Source organism: Pinus tabuliformis, chromosome 2_1 (genome assembly GCF_031772625.1).
Source record: "Pinus tabuliformis cultivar Carrire ecotype Pingquan chromosome 2_1, CPIR1, whole genome shotgun sequence".
Classification (NCBI taxonomy): domain Eukaryota; kingdom Viridiplantae; phylum Streptophyta; class Pinopsida; order Pinales; family Pinaceae; genus Pinus; species Pinus tabuliformis.
In genome coordinates, this window is record NC_142299.1 from 516,961,907 (window position 1) to 516,981,170 (window position 19,264).

The 19,264-nt window shown below is 41.1% G+C and overlaps 1 protein-coding gene across 1 annotated transcript in view; it reads left to right on the plus strand.

The window, feature by feature from the left end:
- LOC149201224 (uncharacterized) overlaps positions 1–19,264 on the plus strand; it is a 102,381-nt gene that overhangs the window by 25,113 nt on the left and 58,004 nt on the right. Inside the window, exons 5-6 of the mRNA XM_089401228.1 lie at positions 1,318–1,419; positions 1,517–1,575. Of these exons, the coding sequence (XP_089257354.1) occupies positions 1,318–1,419; positions 1,517–1,575 (161 nt within the window). The remainder of the gene's footprint in view (positions 1–1,317; positions 1,420–1,516; positions 1,576–19,264) is intronic.

Consider the following 19,264-nt stretch of genomic DNA (forward strand, 5'->3'; position numbering starts at 1 on the left):
ATAATTTTATTATTGTCCTTCTTGATGCATGGGCTTCATGCTCAATGTTATTTTGTTTAGGTCAAGCACACATTGAGTGCTTTTAGGGCTTTTCATTAAGTCAATAAGTCAATTGGGTCATTGTCATGTATGGAAGACCCTTTTGGGCATGTTGTATATTGTAAAGAAAAATTTAAAGTGTCAAATAGACCCTCCAAGATCTTGTCAACAAGCAAAGATCAAGTCGGCCTTCATGAGAGGACAAGTCGGCCTCCAAACAACGATTTGACCTAGAAGAGAAGCCTATATATTAGAGATTTCGACCTCACTTGAAGCACACCCACTCACTCACACGAGATTCAATAAAGCAAGAAAAAGAGACCAAAAAGGTGCAAAGAAGTGGAGGTCTAGAAGAGTAAGAAGAAAGCAAAATTTTGGGACTGTTTTTGGGCTATTTCCTTCACCCGTGTTAGAAAACTAGAGCACCTATTGCAGCAGTTAAGACTGAATTGCAGAAGTCAAGTTAGGGCATCAATTGGTATACTTTGCAAGCCGAGTTTCCAAGAGGAAAGTATCAATTCAAGCGAAGGAGAGAAGAGGAAGAAATCACCATCTTTCCCACACCCGCAAGAGCTAGGGTTTTTGCAGAAAAAGCTGCGGTTGAAGTTGCAGAGATTGTTGGGGTCGAAGTTGCAGGATCAAGGGGGAAGGGTTGACTTGGTCTTGGAGGGGACTTTGACAAGGGTCCTAGGTCTTGGAATTCGTCATACGAACATTCTATAAGAAGAGAAGAATTCTGGTGGCTTTTCCTCTCAAGAGGAGAGGTTTTGGCCCTGGCTGATAGCCTATATCTTGTGTCCTCTTGCCTCATTGATCTTCATTGTTTGGTAGCTGTTTGATGTTAGAAAACACAATAGTAATCAAGTTAAAGAAAAAGCTAATCAAGTTAAGTAAAAAGACATCACAAGCAGTTATCAAAGTAAGAGAAATCACCTAATCTAGCTGCCCCTAGATTTCTCAACACATTTTACAAATCAAACAGTATATTTATATTTTTTTATTCTGGTTGTTTACTAGCCATATCCATATCCTGACTTTTAAAAACTCTGTTGGATTCATATCTGTATACTGTTATCTTGGGGATTGTACAACAACTGCTTATCTAGCTTCATGCACTGGACTCACTAGGGCTCTACCTGAAGTTCTCCTTGTTTCGAGCAATGGCATACCTTTCAGTTTCCACAACCACAGTGAAAATGATTCATGCAAATGTTGCAAACTTGTTTTAATGTAACTTATTTTAGGTGTCTCAGTCATTTCTCTTGTTCTTAATTCCAGATATGCAGCTGGAGATTCTGAAAACTGAACTTACTCATGTGCAAGCTGACAGCATAAGAGCTTCCCAGGAAATTGAAAATCTGGCGGGAAAAGTTGCAAAAGGTTTGTTTATTCAAATATTAATTCATGCTTATAATCTAGTGCCTTATAGCTGTTAATGTGTCTGGATTCTTGATATTCGTTTTCATTTCAACTGCAGATGCCAATTACCTTGAAGACGAGTTGTTAAATTTGGAGAAATACCTGAAGTTTTTAGACGTGAGTACATTGACCTGATATACTTTAACATGAATTAAAAAGTACATTTTACAACAATTTTTGATATCCTGAATGTATGAGTTCAGGCATATTGTTAAAAAAAAGATTTTATACAGCATATGGTGGCTTCAAGTTTCAGGGAAGAACACTGCTCATTGACATCTTTGAGATTCTTTGATGAATTTTTCCGGTTTAATGTGTTGATGCATTTCTGTTGGTAAATAGAGGATTAAACACAGTCTCTGTGTTTTTTTGTTCGCAGCCATTGTACATTAACAAGCTGGAAAATGACCTAGGAGCTACGATGATTATATCTAACTTGAATATTACTAACTATTCGTCCTCACAATTTAAAAGCTTCCTAGGATGCATTGAGAACATTGAAAGATTATACAAGTTTAGGAATCACATATATAAAATCTATCAAGTATATTGCAGGGTTTCTATTATGTCAAATAAAGCTTATATTGAATCTCAGGCCATTTGCATCGTAATGTTTTTCTTCCATGGATGCCATTTGTTTTGGACTACCAATACAAATTATCTGCTGTCTCAAATTCAATGCTTATTCAATATGCAAAGTTTACATTGGATATAAGGAATAGAGCGGAGATTGAAACAAACCTAAATTTGAGGTTATGCATTTGGCACATACCTCAAGATTTATCTCCTGAATATGGAACTTACATGATTCACAATATCTTGGAACTTTTGATATAATTAGCTCATGCTACTTTACTTTCAGGTTAGCTTGTATAAAACCATGGTACTATGCTTATGGTTTATTTAGTTTTAAAGGTTTTGAAATGAATGTCAATATCAGATGAAATAATTAGTGCTTGCAATAAACCCTCGAAGATTTGTACCCTAATAGACTAAAAATGTATCTGTTTGAATTTACCTCTCAAGCTAGCAGGCTATTCTTCACAGGAGGTCAGCTTAATCAATGCCTAGGAGAAGGGCACACACCTGGGTTACCATCTTTATACCTGTTTTTGAGGTAGTTACACCAGTAATGGGGGTGTTTAATTACACCAGCAGTGAGGGTGAACTTTTTGAGAGACTTCCACTTTTTTCACTCACAGAAGAGGAGTGTTCACGCTCAAAGAGGTCCTCAACCTATCTTTTGCACTATTTTCAAGGTAAAGGGAAGTTATCTTGATGAGTGCTCTAATTCTATGGAGTTGAACCCTCCATGATGTCTTGTTTAATGTTTACTTCAAGGGGCATCCTGCATCTAAGGGTGGATGTGTTGATTTTCTAGTGCAATTAAGACTAGTATAGTTTTTTCAAAATTGATAACTACTTCCAATGATACAATTTGTCTTCTTATAGAATTCCAATCATTAAGCAGTTATACATGAAAAAATTTAACCATTCACTTTCTACAATAGAGCAATAGAGATAAAAGTAAACAGTGAACAAGAGACGAGACAAGAGACACTAGATATTAGGCTCACAGCCAGGGCAAAACCCACAAGGGGAAAACCCAACCAGTCTTTCCTTATGAGAGACAGAATTCAGTTCATCAATAGTACATCAGAATATTCCAGCAAGATTCCAAAAGTCTGACCTCAAAATATCCAAGTAAAAACTAGTCAACGAAGAGAAAAAGTCAATCTTGGTCAAAGTTTGATCTGCAACAATAGGGCTGGATTTTGGCCTGTGGAAGCTCTGAACAGGAGGGCTGAAATTCAGTCAACCTCAGTCAATAAGTCTGTTGCAATTTTTGGTCAAATGCCTTTGTCAAGCTTGCGGTCAACCCAAGTCAACAAGCCAAAACTAGGACGGAATCTCGCTCAAATCAAGTCAACAAGTCTCTGCAATCTTCGGCCTTCCAAGACAGTCAAAATTTCGGTCAAACAGATGCAAACTAGCCCAAGTCAACACTGGTCAAACGTTGGAAAAGAAGTTGGTCAACGCAGATAGAAAAAGACTCCTTGACTACTTCAGACATGTTGATGAACCTCTGCAATTTCAGATCGAATTGTTTTGTGATGAGATAGTGTCAAATGAAGTCCAATGAGCCTCTATTTATATGTGATTTTGGAGTTGGCTTTTCTCACATGTGGGGCCGAATTGTCCTTCTCAGGTTGACTTGGTCAAACATAAAACTTCGAAGTTCCTCCATTAATTTGTCAATGAAAATACCGAACATAGGTACCCAATTTTTCAGCACTCCCTCTTAGCTAGGGAGGTACTTTTCATTCTTTCTCAAGATCAATCTCCCCAACCAATTAATAGGTCTCACGGCCCACACCCTAAGGGGGAGATCACAAGTACACTTCTTTCTCTCTATCCAGATCAATCTCTCCGATTAATCCATAGGTCCCTTGGTCCACAACCTAAGGGAGAGATCAATAGTCTCATCATAAGGAAAGATACACAACATTTAACACATCCCAAAAGCCACAACCCCATGGCATTCAGGTCAGTGCCGTACTGATTAGTGGGATCAATCAATGAGGCCAAACCAATCATACATGATAGATCTCCCTGACCAATCCATACGTCTCCTAGCCCACAGCCTAAGAAAGGAAACTCGAGACCAATCGCCCTCACCAATCCATAGGTCTCCCAGTCACTGCCTAAGGGAGAGATCACACAATCAGTGTCCCCGACCAAATTGGTCTCTTGGTAAAATCCTAAGGGATCATTCTATGCCTCAGAACCAAGCTCTCTAACCAGACTCACTGGCCTTCCGGTCAGTTGACCTAAGGGAGTGAAAATCTTCTCGGCCACAGCTTAAGGAAGATTGTCCATCATATGAAGTTGTGCGTTCAATGCTCCCTCTCTCTTAGAGAGGGTTCTTAACAACACCAAGTTGTTCTTCAACTCCCCTCTGGACAATATTCCAGATGTAATGATACTTGATCACAATGTGCTTTGACTTGTCGTGGAACACCGACTTCTCAGAAAGCTTCACACAACTTTGATTATCACAATATATAATGGTCGATTCCAGCACTTGATCAAACAAACCAACAAACAATTTTCGAAGCCACACAACTTCACAATAGGCTGAACATGCAACTATATACTCAGCTTCAGCTGTACTCAGAGAAACAAAAGTTTGCTTTCTACTAGACCATGAAATCATAGCAAAGCCCAAGCCAAAACAAAATCCAGAAGTGCTCTTCCTATCATCAGAGCTTCCAGCCCAATCAACATCAGTAAATCCATGCAATTTCCATTCTCCATTAGAAGCATATCTCAGACCATATTCAATGGTACCACGCAAATATCTTAGAATATGTTTCACTGCAACCCAATGCACATGTTGGGGCTCAACCAAGAATTGGCTTAACATGTTCACAACATAACGAATATCAGGCTTTGCGTTCACAAGATAATTCAACGAGCCAATCAATTTGCATTACATAGAAAAATTAATCAAATCAGAATCACATTCCCGGGTTTTCTTCAAATTCATTACCATAGGAGTGTCCATGGACTTATAGTCCATCATGCCAAATCTTTGAAGGATCATAATAATGTACTTTCCTTGACCAACAAATATTCCATCAAGTTTTTGCCAAATTTCCAATCCGAAATAGTAGTGCATGTTGAAATTTCTAAGTCTGACACGTTAGAAATCCCTATTGCATTATCTGGTTTATTTCCCCTACTTGTTTATTCCATTACCAAGTTATTTATACATATAAATACTGAAATAAACACAAATGCAGCCTTAACTCATATACAAATCATCAAATGAAATGCTGAAACAAACACACAAGGGACACCGTCATTTTTGGACAATCGTCCCCGGAAAAACCCAATGCAGGAAAACTGGTGCAACAGTGCCAAAATTACTCACCCAACAGAGATTGTTACATGGCAGTAATACCTCTTCTCGGAGACATATATTTAGCCTCTCAGCTCTACTCTGCCCCACGAAAATCCTTCTGGCGCTTCCTCTTGGCTTTGGGTCAGCCCTGCTAGCCTCAGCGTAGCTCCTGAACCCTCTGCGACAACCTTTTGACTCTCTGTGTGAACTCTCTGGCCCTTTGCATCACCCACGCAGGCCGTTCAGCTTCTGTGCAGTCCCTAGTTGCCTCTACGTGGCTCTTGCTGTCTTTGCATAGCTTTAGCTGCCTCTACGTCAGCCTCTTCAGTCACTGTGCTGACCCTCTAGCACTATCTCTACCTCTCTGTTATGTACTCACTGCCCCTCATTGCAACAAATCACTTGTTCGAATTTTCTTAGCAAGCCCCGCTCTAGAAAATCGAACTGACTGATCAATCTTGGTGTATCTCCAACTGACCCTCAAGCCTCCTCTTATACTTTTCCTGTTGAGTCTTCAATGACCAAGATTAAGTCTCTAATCAACGGTTAAGATTAGATTTGGCTTGACCCATGTCATTTAGAACATTCTCACCTAGTTTTATATTAATACCCATTAATATTTTAATTTTCCTAAGTTTAGATTTATGAACCCCATTAAAAATATTAATTATTTTAATATCTCTCTAATCGGGTGGAATTTCCCCAAACCATTTCTGGGTCTTGGAGATCTTATGTGCCTTAGCCTTTCCACCAATTTTCATGGCTAGAGCACATCCGATGCTACCCCAAATCAACACTCCCTCTTAGCGAGGAATGTGCTCTAGTAGTGCTCCACCACTGAATATCACACGGATCCTTCTGCATCGGTACTTGTGCTAATGCTTGGCCTGCTGCCTCACATCATCTGCACTACTGCTTCCTGTACTGCTTCCACTGACACTGCTACATCTGTACTGCAACTCCTCCTCAATATGCTGTCCATAGCATTGCCATTGCTAACTGCTGCACTGTAACTCAGTTACTGAGAAGTAAGTAACTGATCTACCCAAATACTGACATCCTTGTTAGTCCGGAAGCCTCCTAATGTTGGAGTTACCTCTGTTGCTATCTTGTGCTCCTTCCGCTGCCTCTGCGTTGCTGCAAACACCTATGTGCCTCTCGCACTGCTGCAACCTCCACTGTGCTTCTCGCACTGTTGCAAACACCTTTGTGCCTCTCGCACTGCTGCAACCGCCACTGCATTGCTACAAACCTTTGCACTCTAGCATTGCCTTGTCGCTCCATCACATCTTGCTTCTTTCTGACATCTGTCATCCTGCTACTGTCGTTAAGGGCTCCCGTAGCCGGATATGATCCAAGAGTTTGGGTACCTCAAGGATCCTGCCCTCCTTTTGTAGTCTTCTCGACTACAGCTCTATGTCTCCCCACCTCTTCTCTAGAGGTGCATGAGCACTCATGGCACAGTCGTCATCAGCCTCGACTTCTTTCTCTGCCTTGGAGTCAGAAGCCTCTCCCTTGTTCTTCTTCCTGGGACACTGGGATGCATAATGACCCAGCTCCCCACAATGGAAGCACTTCACCTTGGAGATATCCTTCTTCTTCCTCTTCCCTTGTTGTCCCGCAGATGCTAGAGCCGCATCCTCCTCCTCCTCTTTCTTGATTCGACTTCCCTTCCCACTACTCCTCGCCTTGGTCAACCGTCTGATCTCTTCTTGGCGAAGAGCTGCCCACATCTCTTCCCATCCTGGAAGAGTAGCTCTGCCCAAAATGCCTTGGACAAATGTCTCCCACTCCTTGGAGACTGCATTCAGGGCGGTCCTCACCATGAACTCCTGATCCGGCATGGCCCCTATGGAAGTAAGTTGGTCACGAATCTCTTGCAATCTGAGGAGGAATAGATCTATCTTCTCCCCCTTCTGCATCTGATACGTCCGTAGCTGATTTTCCAATAGCATCTTCCGTTGCACGGAAGTGCCCTGATACAAGGTCGTCAAAGTATCCCACATCTCCTTTGCTGTGTTCTTTTCAGCAATATGTGGTACGACATGATCCTTGACCCCATCAAGGATTATGCACTTTGCCCTCGCCATTGCATCCTCATACTTCTCATTATCAGCTAGGTCGACTGGGATAGCCACGGTTCTCAAGGCAAAGCCCTTGATGCGATGTCTATCTAGGACTGCCAGGATCCTGGCCTTCTAGATGACAAAGTTGGAAGCCCCGTCCAACCTGTCCTGATCCCTCAGTCCATTCACTGCCATCTCCGCTCCTCTTCTGGACTCCCTCTGAGTTTCGACTTCCCTCCTGGAAATCTCCCTCTAAGTCTTGATTTCCCTACTGGAAATCTTCCTGCCAAATGTCGAACCACTCCTCTCTAATCCTCCTTGCAATTGCAACTCGGATCTGGATTTCTTGGCTAGAAATCCGCCAAGGTAGCGAGTCCCTCTACCTTGGTTCTGTCCCGTAGGTATTGTTCTGCTTTGACAGAAACATCAACTCACCAACTTCCCAACCACAATCTGCCCACAGCTCCCTAGGCCTCGACAACTGAAGAACCCGAGCCTTCCATCTTTGCGCAATCCCAACAAAGGTTGAATCACTCCTCTGGCCAACTGCGTCAAGACTACCTTGTTGAGTAGGATGACGTGGCTCTTCGTGAGCCTCTTCTGCCTCTGCGCTGGCCCTCTCTTTGGTTCGAAATGATGACGTAGGCCCTCTGCGTCACTCCTTCTCTGCTGCCTTCTGCTTAGGAGCAGCTCTGTCTCTCAGGACAACTGCTACTGCTGCAAATTTCTGATATTGCTGATGCCTTTAGTCCTCCTGTGATCTGCAACGCTTTGATACCATGTTGAAATTTCTAAGTCTGACACGTTAGAAATCCCTACTGCATTATCTGGTTTATTTCTCCTACTTGTTTATTCCATTAACAAGATATTTATACATATAAATATTGAAATAAACACAAATGCAGCCTTAACTCATATACAGATCATCAATTGAAATATTGAAACAAACACACAAGGGACTCCGTTATTTTTGGACAATCGTCCTCGGAAAACCCCAACGCGGGAAAACCGATGCATCTGTTCTGAGGGTTTTATTATTATGCAGATTCTTGAGTACAACCAGGGTGCCGAAATGGCTCACCCAACAAATATTGTTACACGACAATAATACCTCTTCTCAGAGACAGATATTCAGCCTCTCAGCTCTAGTCTGCCCCATGAAAATCCTTCCGGCGCTTCCTCTTGGCTCTGTGTCAGCTCTGCTAGCCTCAGCGTAGCTCCTGAACCCTCTGCGACAACCTTTTGACTCTCTGCGTCAACTCTTTGGCCCTCTGCGTCACCCACGTAGGCCCCTCAGTCTCTGCGCAATCCCTAGCCGCCTTTGCGTGGCTCTTGTTGCCTTTGCGTAGCTCTAACTGCCTCTGCGTCAGCCTCTTCAGTCACAGTGCTGACCCTCTGGCACTATCCCTGCCTCTTTGCTATGTACTCACTGCCCCTTGCTGCAACAGATCACTTGTTCGAATTTTCTCAGCAAGCCCCGCTCCAGAAAATCGACTAAGATTAGATTTGGCTTGATCCATGTCATTTAGAACATTCTCACCCTGTTTTATATTAATACCCATTAATATTTTAATTTTCCAAATTTTAGACTTAGGAACCCCATTAAAAATATTAATTATTTTAATATCTCTCTAACCGGGTGGAATTTCCCCAAACCATTTTTGGGTCTTGGAAATCTTATTTGCCTTAGCCTCTCCACCAATTTCCATGGCTAGAGCACATTCGATGCTACCCCAAATCAACAACGCATGAGACCAAGGTCCTTCATTTCGAATTCAGAAACGAGTTCTCTCTTATATTATGTTATCAATTTTTAGTTTGTGTGTGATTTTTTTTTTGGTTGTTTTATTTTGTTCTGTAAACGTTGACAATTTCAGTGTTAATGAAAATAATTTGTAATAAACAGGGAAATGTTGATAATGTGGTTGTCAACTTTAGAAAAATGATTAACGAGAATACGATGACAACGAGACTGTCAGCGTTATCAGAGGTATTGGTTGGTAGCGGGAATATCAACGCCAAAAATAAAAAATTGAATTTTGATTTTTTACAACGTGTTGACACATTCCACGTCAATGATACGGTAATTATTTCTCAGTAATGTGACGATTTATCTGGAGGTGAAAGATATGTATTGAAAATTAAAAGATCCGCCACCGAAGAATATGGTGTGAGTTAGTAATTATTAAAGGGTCAGAATAATCTTTTCACCTGTCAATTAGTTTGTTTTAAAAATTTCTCATTGTTTTTACTGCATAGTATTTTCACCTTCGTCATTCACAAAGTTGTGTTAGTTTGAGCATTGGAGGGCGGTTTGTTTCAATTTTATTGGCGGGGATACAACATTTGATCTCGGTTTCTTGTTTATGTAATCACCAAATCACAGGAAAATGGGGAGGAGCGACAAGCTAAACCGAAATGAGCCCAAAGGCCTTGAACTTTGGGAGATTTATCTAGACATTTAACAACAATTTCAGCAGGCTGGGTGGCAGGAATTTTTCCACCGGTGCATCGATTGCCATGATGTCGTAGCTTGAGCATTCGCCCAGGGGTTTGATGGACAACGGGTAGAGGTAGGAAGATTGTTGTTCTTGGTCACAGAAGAATTGATTGCAGAAGTTACAAACTTGGCGACGGATGGAGAAGGGGTCTTCAGAAGCCATGTTCTCGCTGGGATTGATGTCCTATTTTTCCTAAAGGCCAAATTCAAGGGTACAAGTTGCAAAACAGGGGTGCAAAGGTCATTGCTGGAGGATATATGGCACAGACTGCTACTCATTACTCAACAATACTTCACATGTGAAGGGCGTTTCAACCGGGTAAATCTTTACCACTTTCATTTCCTAGCTCATCTAGTAGGGCAAGTAAGAATGAATCCTTGTTTTTATTTACTGGAAAGTCTTAAACACATGGCTGCTTGTTTCGGGCCAGGGCAGACCCGTCTCCTCATTTTATTTACCATAAGGTTTTAATCAAATTGTTAATTGAGAACTAGTTGGCCAAAGTTGGCAAGACTTGGAGCCATTTCCTGTTTTGGGGAGGGTTTCAACCTCAACCCCCTAAAGCCAAACGAGGGAGACAAAAGGGTACTAAGCATGGTAAGAAAACTCAGGGAGAAACCTCTACTCAGGGCACTTCTACTGAAACCCAAAGCCGAGAACAGAGAGAGATCCCCTCATCCTCTGAACCTACAATCCCTAAGGTGTATGCTAGAAGAAGTGCCAGACTGAAGAAAACCCAACCTATTGTTGAAAACCCTCCTGCTGAAGATTTACCTCATTCTGTGAATCCCCCTGAAGAGCCACCCACTAAGATTTCCCTTGTAGAAACTCACCCACCAGAACAAACCAAGGGAAAAGAAATTGAAACTGAGCCCCAGGATGAAGCAGAACCCTCTTTGTTTCAGATGTTCAAGGGAGGGAAGAAACCTCACACTAGGCCTTTAAACAAATTAAGGCTGAAAATAAAATTAAAGCAAAATCTTGATCTCATCAAGAAAGTGATAGATGTGGACAATGTCCCATTAAAGGACTTGATTTTAAACCAATTGAATACTGTTGGTTCTAAAAGGTCAAGGGGCAAGGAAACTAAGAAGAAAATCCCTATGGAGACCAGGCAGAGTAAGAAGAAGAGAATGGACAAGGTGGATGTTCTTTTGGAGGCGGCCAACACCCTCAACTAGGAAGTTGATGACCATTTTTTGAGTTTTGATCAAGTCACTGCTATAATGAGTTTTTGGATTGATCACACGCTTGTTAGCGTTTAGATGCAAAGTAGCGCGAAGCAGAGCTGACATTTCCCTTGTCAACATATTTTGCACAGAAAACGCTAACATTTCCATTGTCAACGCTTTCTAAAAAAGAAACAATTTTGAAAGGGCACTGACAGTCGGCTTATCAATGAAACCATTGGTTCAGGTAGCTACAGGATTGGGAACGACGGTATCAACGTATTTGCAGCAGGGATGACCGAGAAGACAACAACAAAACAAACCCGTTTTTGGAGGATGATGAGGTTGATCTACAACGAGGAGAACATGATCATGATACACTTTCTCAGCCTCTTTTTCAGCATATTTTTCAGCGAGTTATTATGAATTTTTGATATATTTAAAAGATATTTTCAAGATGCATGTACCTAGGATATTTATTCTATTTCTGGATTACTGTAATTATTTTTTGAGCTACAAACATATTACAGTTATTGTATTATCTATATAAGCAAAGACTGTAGAAGAAGAAAGGGTTGGATTTTATTTGAGATATATCATCCTTTGTGTATTTTTTGAGCAGATTTTAATGAAAACAATCTTCATGAGCAGGTTACAGAAATTCTCGTGTTATGATTCCCTGTCTGTCTTTTCTTCGTTTTATACTTCCTCATGTCTGACAAAAAGAGTATGAAATCGGGATTCATGTTTTATGCTCCTTTTTCTTTGTTTATCAGGCATTAATAAATGTTGTTCACTTGACTATTGCACTGATCTCCTTCATTTTCTTTCCAAATTCCTTAAAGTGTCAAAGGAATTGTTACTATCCCGCTTTTGTGTTTTTCTCACTGAAGTTGTGTTTATATGTACTTGATTGGGTTAGACTCCATGCCCAGTGATAGTATTTTTCACGTATCCCAACCACACTTCATTTTTTGGTAAGTCTGGCCACAAAACTCAATTGCAAAACCTATTACTACAGTGACCTAGAGTGGTTGAGTTTTAGGGAGAGATCCCTCTCCAGGTTGAAGGGCCAACTTTCAACCTGAAATAGGTTTGAGGTTACCTTAGAGGTTTTTCCTGTAGCCGGGTTTCCTCTAAGAGATAACACACTTGACAATCAAAAGTTCAACCCCTGTCAAAAACAAATCATCTACATATAGCGACAACATCAAGGGCTCGCCTTTAACTACTTTGAAGTACAACTTCGGATCAACATCGCTCTTCTTGAAGCCAAGACTCAACAAATAACCATCAATACGGGAGTACCATGCAAAAGGAGCGTGCTTCAGCCCATACAGGGCTTTCTTCAATTTGCAAACATGTGTTTCTCTATCATGGACCTCAAAGCCTTGAAGTTGCTCAATATAGGCTTCCTCTTTAATGACTCCATTCACATTAGCAATTTTGACATCCATTTGATGCAATTTCCAACCTGCAATAGAAGTAAGAGCAATGACGGATCTAATAGCAATAGAAGCAAGAGCAATGACGGATCTAATAGAAGCATACCTAGAAATGGGAGCAAACGTGTCCTCGTAATCGTCTCCCTCTTTTTGGGAGAATCCTCGGGCCACAAATCTTGCCTTTTTCTTCTTGACACTTCCATCAACAACATGCTTGATTTTGTAGATCCACTTTGAAGACACAACAAACTTTCCTTCAGGCCTTGGCACGATTTCCCAAACATCGTTCTTCAATATAGATTGATATTCTTTAGTCATAACATCTTTCCAAACTTGTTCCTCAGTTTCTTCTTCATAGGTGGATGGTTCAGACTCAATAATCTTGCACATCATTGCTTCATAACCAGAATACTTCTTCGACTTCTTACTTTCCCTGAAGGTCCCACGAGGTGCAACATGTACTTCAACTTCCTTTAAAGTTCTTTCAAGCCAGGCATGCCTCTTTCGAGTCTCAGGTACAATGGCTCTTGGAGATTCAACAAGTTCATGATGATTAGATTCTTAATGAGGATCTTGATCCATCAGTTCAGGTTCTTTAAACTTCGATTCTACATTCTTGGGAGCCACTTGCATCTCATCATCGGAGTCCAAGTGTGAACCCTTGGACTTCCAGAAAGCAACATCCTCATCAAATATGACATCCCTGCATGTTTCATAAAAAGCTATCTTGGAACAGACCCTAAAGGCTTTTGAATTTTCATTGTAGCCAAAAAATGTTCCTTTCTTTCTCGAAGGTTCCAACTTCGTCCTTTCTCCTTGGGTACATGAACATAAACAAGACAACCCAAGATTCTTAAATGCTCAAGATTTGGTCTCTCACCTGTGAAGACTTCTTTAAGAGTCTTATATTCCAATATTCAATGTGGGCATCTATTTTGAACATAAAACACTGTTCTTGCAACTTCTCCAAAGAAACATAAGCATTTATTGATCAAGAAACATAACCTTGACAATTTCCATAATTGTTCTATTCTTCCTTTTGACAATTACATTTTGTTGAGGATAGTAGGGAACTATCAACTCCCTCTTAATTCTACCATCCTTGCAGAAAGCAGTCAATTCCTTGGACACATATTCTCCTCCATTGTCAGACCTCAAAGTCTTGATCCTTCTTCCTATAACATTCTCAACTTGTGCTTTAAATTCACAAAACATTTCAAATACTTGATCCTGGGACTTTAGAAGATAAATCCATGTTTTGCGAGGGTAATTATCAATGGAAGAGACATAATATGAATTTCCACCCAAGTTCTTGTCAGACATAGGCCCACAAACATCATAGTGCACAAGATCCAAGATTCATTTGGACCTACTATCACTGCTACTACATCTTCCTTTAACATTCTTTTCAAGGGCACATCCCTTACAAACCCCATCATGTTCAACTTTGATTTTTGATACACGTTTTACAAAATCTTTCATTCTAGACAATGCTTTATAATGAACATGTGCGTACCTTCGATCCCATAGTTCACAAAGATATTTGGTGTTGCGCAGCAAGGCTTGAATTGCATGTCCAAGGAGACGGTATAGGCCTCCAATTCGCACACCATTGACCTTGGCAAATTCAAAGGAGGCATCCTTCTTCTATATTAGATCTTGTCCGTCAATGAAAGAAATTCTGTATCCTTTGTCTTCAAGAGATGAAATAGACAACAAGTTCTTCAAACTAGGAACATATAAAATGTTGTTAATTGATACATTACCTCTTGATTCCAATTGGAAGGTTGACGAACTGAGGCCCTTGACTTTTCATTTTCCATTATCTTCAAGCTTGACCCTTTGATCAATCTTCTTTTCCACCATTCCAGAGAGATGCTCATTACTCCCAGCCATGCGCCTGGAGTGACAGTTACGCACCACCATTGGGCGACCCATACAGGAGCATTTTTCTCCTAGATTTGTCTTCAGCCAGTAGCCCCTTGCATTAACTTGATAGCTTGATGTGTTTCCATTCTTCGCCACTTGAGCCAGCTATTGTGTATCCTCGCTCATTTGTCATGATCTTATGTTTGAAGGTGAGCCATCCAACCTTGAAGGTATGATATTTCATTATGTAATTGGTTGTTTATGCTTGTTTTTCTTGGGCACACTTGGGCATGGATTTCTGGGGGGACTTGGAGGAAAGAACGGGCTTTGACTGTACTCTTGTTCCCTTACCTTAGCTTGGGTGTTAATCCTGTATCCTAGACCCTTGTGATCTCCTTTATTGGCTACTAGCTTTAGGAATGGCACTAGTTGGAAAACCCCGATTTTGGTTGCATGGTCTTGTTAGAAAATCAGAAAGGCAGAAAGATTTTCTTATTCTTGATAATTACTTGTGATGTTTCATATTATTACGAATCTATATATCTTTTTTCTTTTAGTTCATCAAGAAATTACCAAAGCAACAACACATAAAACAATAGACACCAGATGTAGGCACTATGCCAGGGCAAAACCCCCTCGAGGGGAAAACCCAATCAAGAAATTCTTCCTTTCAATAGTATTCTTTGAGACTCTTCACCCTAGACCAAGACCAGACCTTCCCTCCACACCAAGTCAGCCTCCTAAAATTTCGACCCCTTTCCAACAACTTCGACTAGGCAACAACGTTCGGCAACAGTGAAACTTGGAAGACTTCAATCTCCCAATCTAGAGCACGAAACAGAGAGAGAGAGAGGCACCAAAATTTTGTTTTTTCCTTTCTCCTTAGACTTCCCCAAACCCGCATTCACTTCGGCATCTCGACAATAGACTTTGTGTGAAAATTTCTAAAATAGAAATCCTACTTCAGTGATTAATATGATTTCTTCTACTTATTACTTCAGAAATAAGTTATCTACTGTATTCTTGCGACAAATATCAAAACATATTCTACTGCAGCCTTCACAATTAAAACATTGCAGAAAGTAAATGTAAGTAAAATGTTGGCACATATACACACACAATGACATTGTTATTTTTGGACAATTGTCCCCGGAAAAACCCAATTCGAGAAAACCGGTGTAGCAAATGAGGGTTTTATTATTATTTAGCGAAAATCAACATGTACAAATTACACCCAACAGTATAGAACAAGGCTTTCTGAGAAATATTTACAGACGCTCCTGAACAAGTCTCTGGCTCGAGAGAAAGGTTCCTCCACCCTCTGCGTCTCTCTGGTTTGCCGAACGTCACTTTCTCTGGCCTCTGGGCTGGCCTGCGCAATGCCTTTGTCACTTAGGCCGGTGCTACCTCTCCCTACGTCAATCTGCCCATTGCTGTTCCTTCCACTACTCTGCATCTTCGTCCTTGTCTCCTTGACTGATGCTGAACCCTCTCTGTCCCTCCTCCACCTGCAACTCTCACTCTGAATCAATTTTCTCTTGCCAAACTTAGAACAGTGAGAAAATCAATTTTCTTGGGCAACTGAGTATCTGCTTGGCGTGTTTTCCAAATGACCCTCAAGCCCCTTCTTATATCTTCCTTTGGGCAACCAACGACCTAGATTAAATCATAATCAAAGGCTCAGCTTGTTTTGGCTTGATCCGTGTCTTTTTCTAGAAGTTTAACCCCTGATTAGATTAATACCCATTAATATTTTAATTTTGCTAAGTTTAGACTTTTAGGGTCCTCATTAAAAATATTAATTATTTTAATAAAATCACTTTTGGGTGGAATTTCCCAAAACGCTTCCTGGGTTCTTTGGAATACCTGTGCCCAAGCTTCCCAGCAAAATTTGAGGCTTAGAGCACATCCGATGCTACCCCAAATCAACACTCCCTCTTAGTGAGGAATGTGCTCTAGCAATACACTGCTACTGCATACTGCTATGACTCTGAAGCATCGTCCTGTGTGTTGCTGATGTCTGAAATGCTGTCCACCAACGATTGCGTTGCTGCTACTACTCTACTGCCGCCTTTGACACTGCCATTGCCAATGCTACATTTGTACTACAACTCTCTCTGAATTGCTGCATCTGTGCTGCTGTTGGCACTACCACTGCCAACCGTCTCTGCACTGCAACTTGCTACTGCTACTGAAATAGATTTTCAAACATACCCAACTACTCTTTGAACTAAGTAAACTTAGCTTTTCTGAGAGCCTATGTAAGTATATCGGTCACCTACTCTCATGTGGGAACATACTGTAGCTGTACTGCCCCACGCTAAACACAGTCTCTGATAAAGTGACAACGAATATCTATATGTTTCGACCGATCATGAAATATTGGATTCTCAGAGAGTTTGATACAACTCTGATTATTGCAGTAAACCTTGGTCGCCTCCATCATTTTTTTTGAATAGGCTCACAAGCAATTTTCTGAGCCATATGGCTTCGCATGTAGCTGTGCTGGCTGCCATATATTCTACTTCTGTTGAACTCAGTGCTACCGATTTCTGCTTCCTGTTGCACCAAGATATCATCCCTGATCCAAAACTGAATCAGTACTCTGAGGTACTTTTTCGCTCTACTGAATTACTTGCCCAATCTGCGTCTGTGAACCTATTCAAGCTGATATCCTCCCCTCTAGAGTACTTCCACCCATATCTGACTGTTCTTACATACCTAAGTATGTGTCTTGCTACTGCCCAATGCACCCTTTTTTGTTCCACCATGAACTAACTAAAAGTGTTGACAACAAAACAAATGTCTGGCGTAGTGTTGACCAGATACATAAGCGACCCTATGAGCTGTTTGTACAAGGTGGGATCTACTTCTTTATCCTCTAATGCATCTATTTTCTTCCAGTTGGTGATCATGGGAGTAGCCATGGGTCGACAATCCTGCATTCTGAATCTCTTCAGAATCTCTGTAGCATACCTTCCTTGTCCAAGGAAGATCTCCCCATTCTTTTGCCAAACTTCCAACCCCAGAAAATAATGCATCAATCCCAAGTCCTTCATGTCGAATTCGACTTCAAGATTCTTCTTGCAGTCCTGGATGAGCCTAGATGATCCAGTTAGGAACATGTCATCTACATATAGTACCAAAATAAGTGGTTGATTCTCTATCAGTAAATAGTAGAGATTGGGATCAACATCACTCTTGACAAATCCTAACTGTTGCAAGTAACTATCAATTCAACCATACCATGTTCTAGGTGCTTGCTTGAGCCCGCACATGGCTTTCTTTAACCTGCAAACATGAGACTTCTTCTCATGAGTTTTGAAGCCTTTAGGCTGTTTTATATACACCTCTTCTTATATCACTCCGTCCAAGAATGTTGTCTTGACATCCATCGGGTGAATCTCCCATCCCATTTGAGCTGCTAGGGACATAACAGATTTGATAGAGGTGTAATGAGCAACTAGGGTGAAGGTCAATTCATAGTCTATCCCTTCTTTCTGAGCATACCCCTTTGCTACGAACCTTGCCTTGTACTTCTCTATGCTGTCGTCTGCAACATACTTGATCTTGTAGATCCATCGTGATCTTACAACTAATCTATTTTCTCGTCTAGGTACTACTTCCCAAACATCATTCATCATGATCATTCATCATGATGGAGTTGTACTCTTCCACCATGGCATCCACCCATACTTGGTGTTGAACAACTTCCTCAAAGCTAGAGGGTTCTCCAACTTGAGCTACCAATGCTTGGTATCTATTTGGTTGTCTACGTTGTCGCTTCTCAGCTCTAGGAGCTCCAACAAACTCCTTTGCGTCCTTCAGTGTCTAACGCACCTCTCTGCTCGTTCTACCACTGGTGGTGGGAGGCTCAACCAATTCTTCCTCCTGTTCTTGTTGTTATGTCCGTTTAGAAACATCTACATTTCCTCCCTCTGAGGAAATATTGGTACTAGTCACTGTACTCGACCCAGGTGTATGCTCTCCTGCCTGTCCTTCTTTCTGCCCCTGCTGCTCTTGGATTAACGGAACATCTCCCCTTTGATCTTCTGTAGGCATTTCACGAGATTTCCTAAAAGCTCTATCGTCAATGAACTTTGCATCCCGTCTTACTACAATCCTCCTGCTGCCTGGAATGTAGATTCTATATGCCTTTGAGATCTCGCTATATCCTACGAGATACCCCTTCTCTGTAGTCTGATCTAGTTTGTTGCGCTTCTCGTCTAGAATGTGACAATAAGGCACGCTTTCGAATATTCTGAGATGACTGACTTCTGACTTCTTCCCTGAGAATACTCCTTCGGGCATTCTCTTCCCCAATGCTCTATGAGGAGTTCTATTCTGAATATATACTGTCGTGTTGCAAGCTTCTGCCCATAGATACTTAGGCAAATCCTGATCATACAACATGGCTTTGGCTGCCCCAACAATAGTTTGGTTCTTTCGTTCTGCCACTCCATTATGCTCCGGATTATATGGAGTTGTACACTCTCTTTTGATGTCGTCCTTTGCGCAGAAATCTATGAAATCTTTGTTTGTATGTTCTCCACCATTATCTGAACGCAATACCTTTATCTTTTTCCCTGTCATATTTTCAACAAGAGCCTTAAACTCTTGGAAACGATCAAAGACCTCATCCTTGGTCTTTAAGAAATAGATCCAGGTTTTTCTGGAGTGATCATTGATAAAAGTGATGAAGTATTCGCCACCACTAAGAGCCCTTATGGACATAGGACTGCAAATATCTGAGTGTATTAATCCTAATACATCTTGTCTATTGTTACTTCTGGAAAGAGTTGCTTTAGCGTACTTTCCTAGCACACATCCTTTGCACAGGTCATCATGT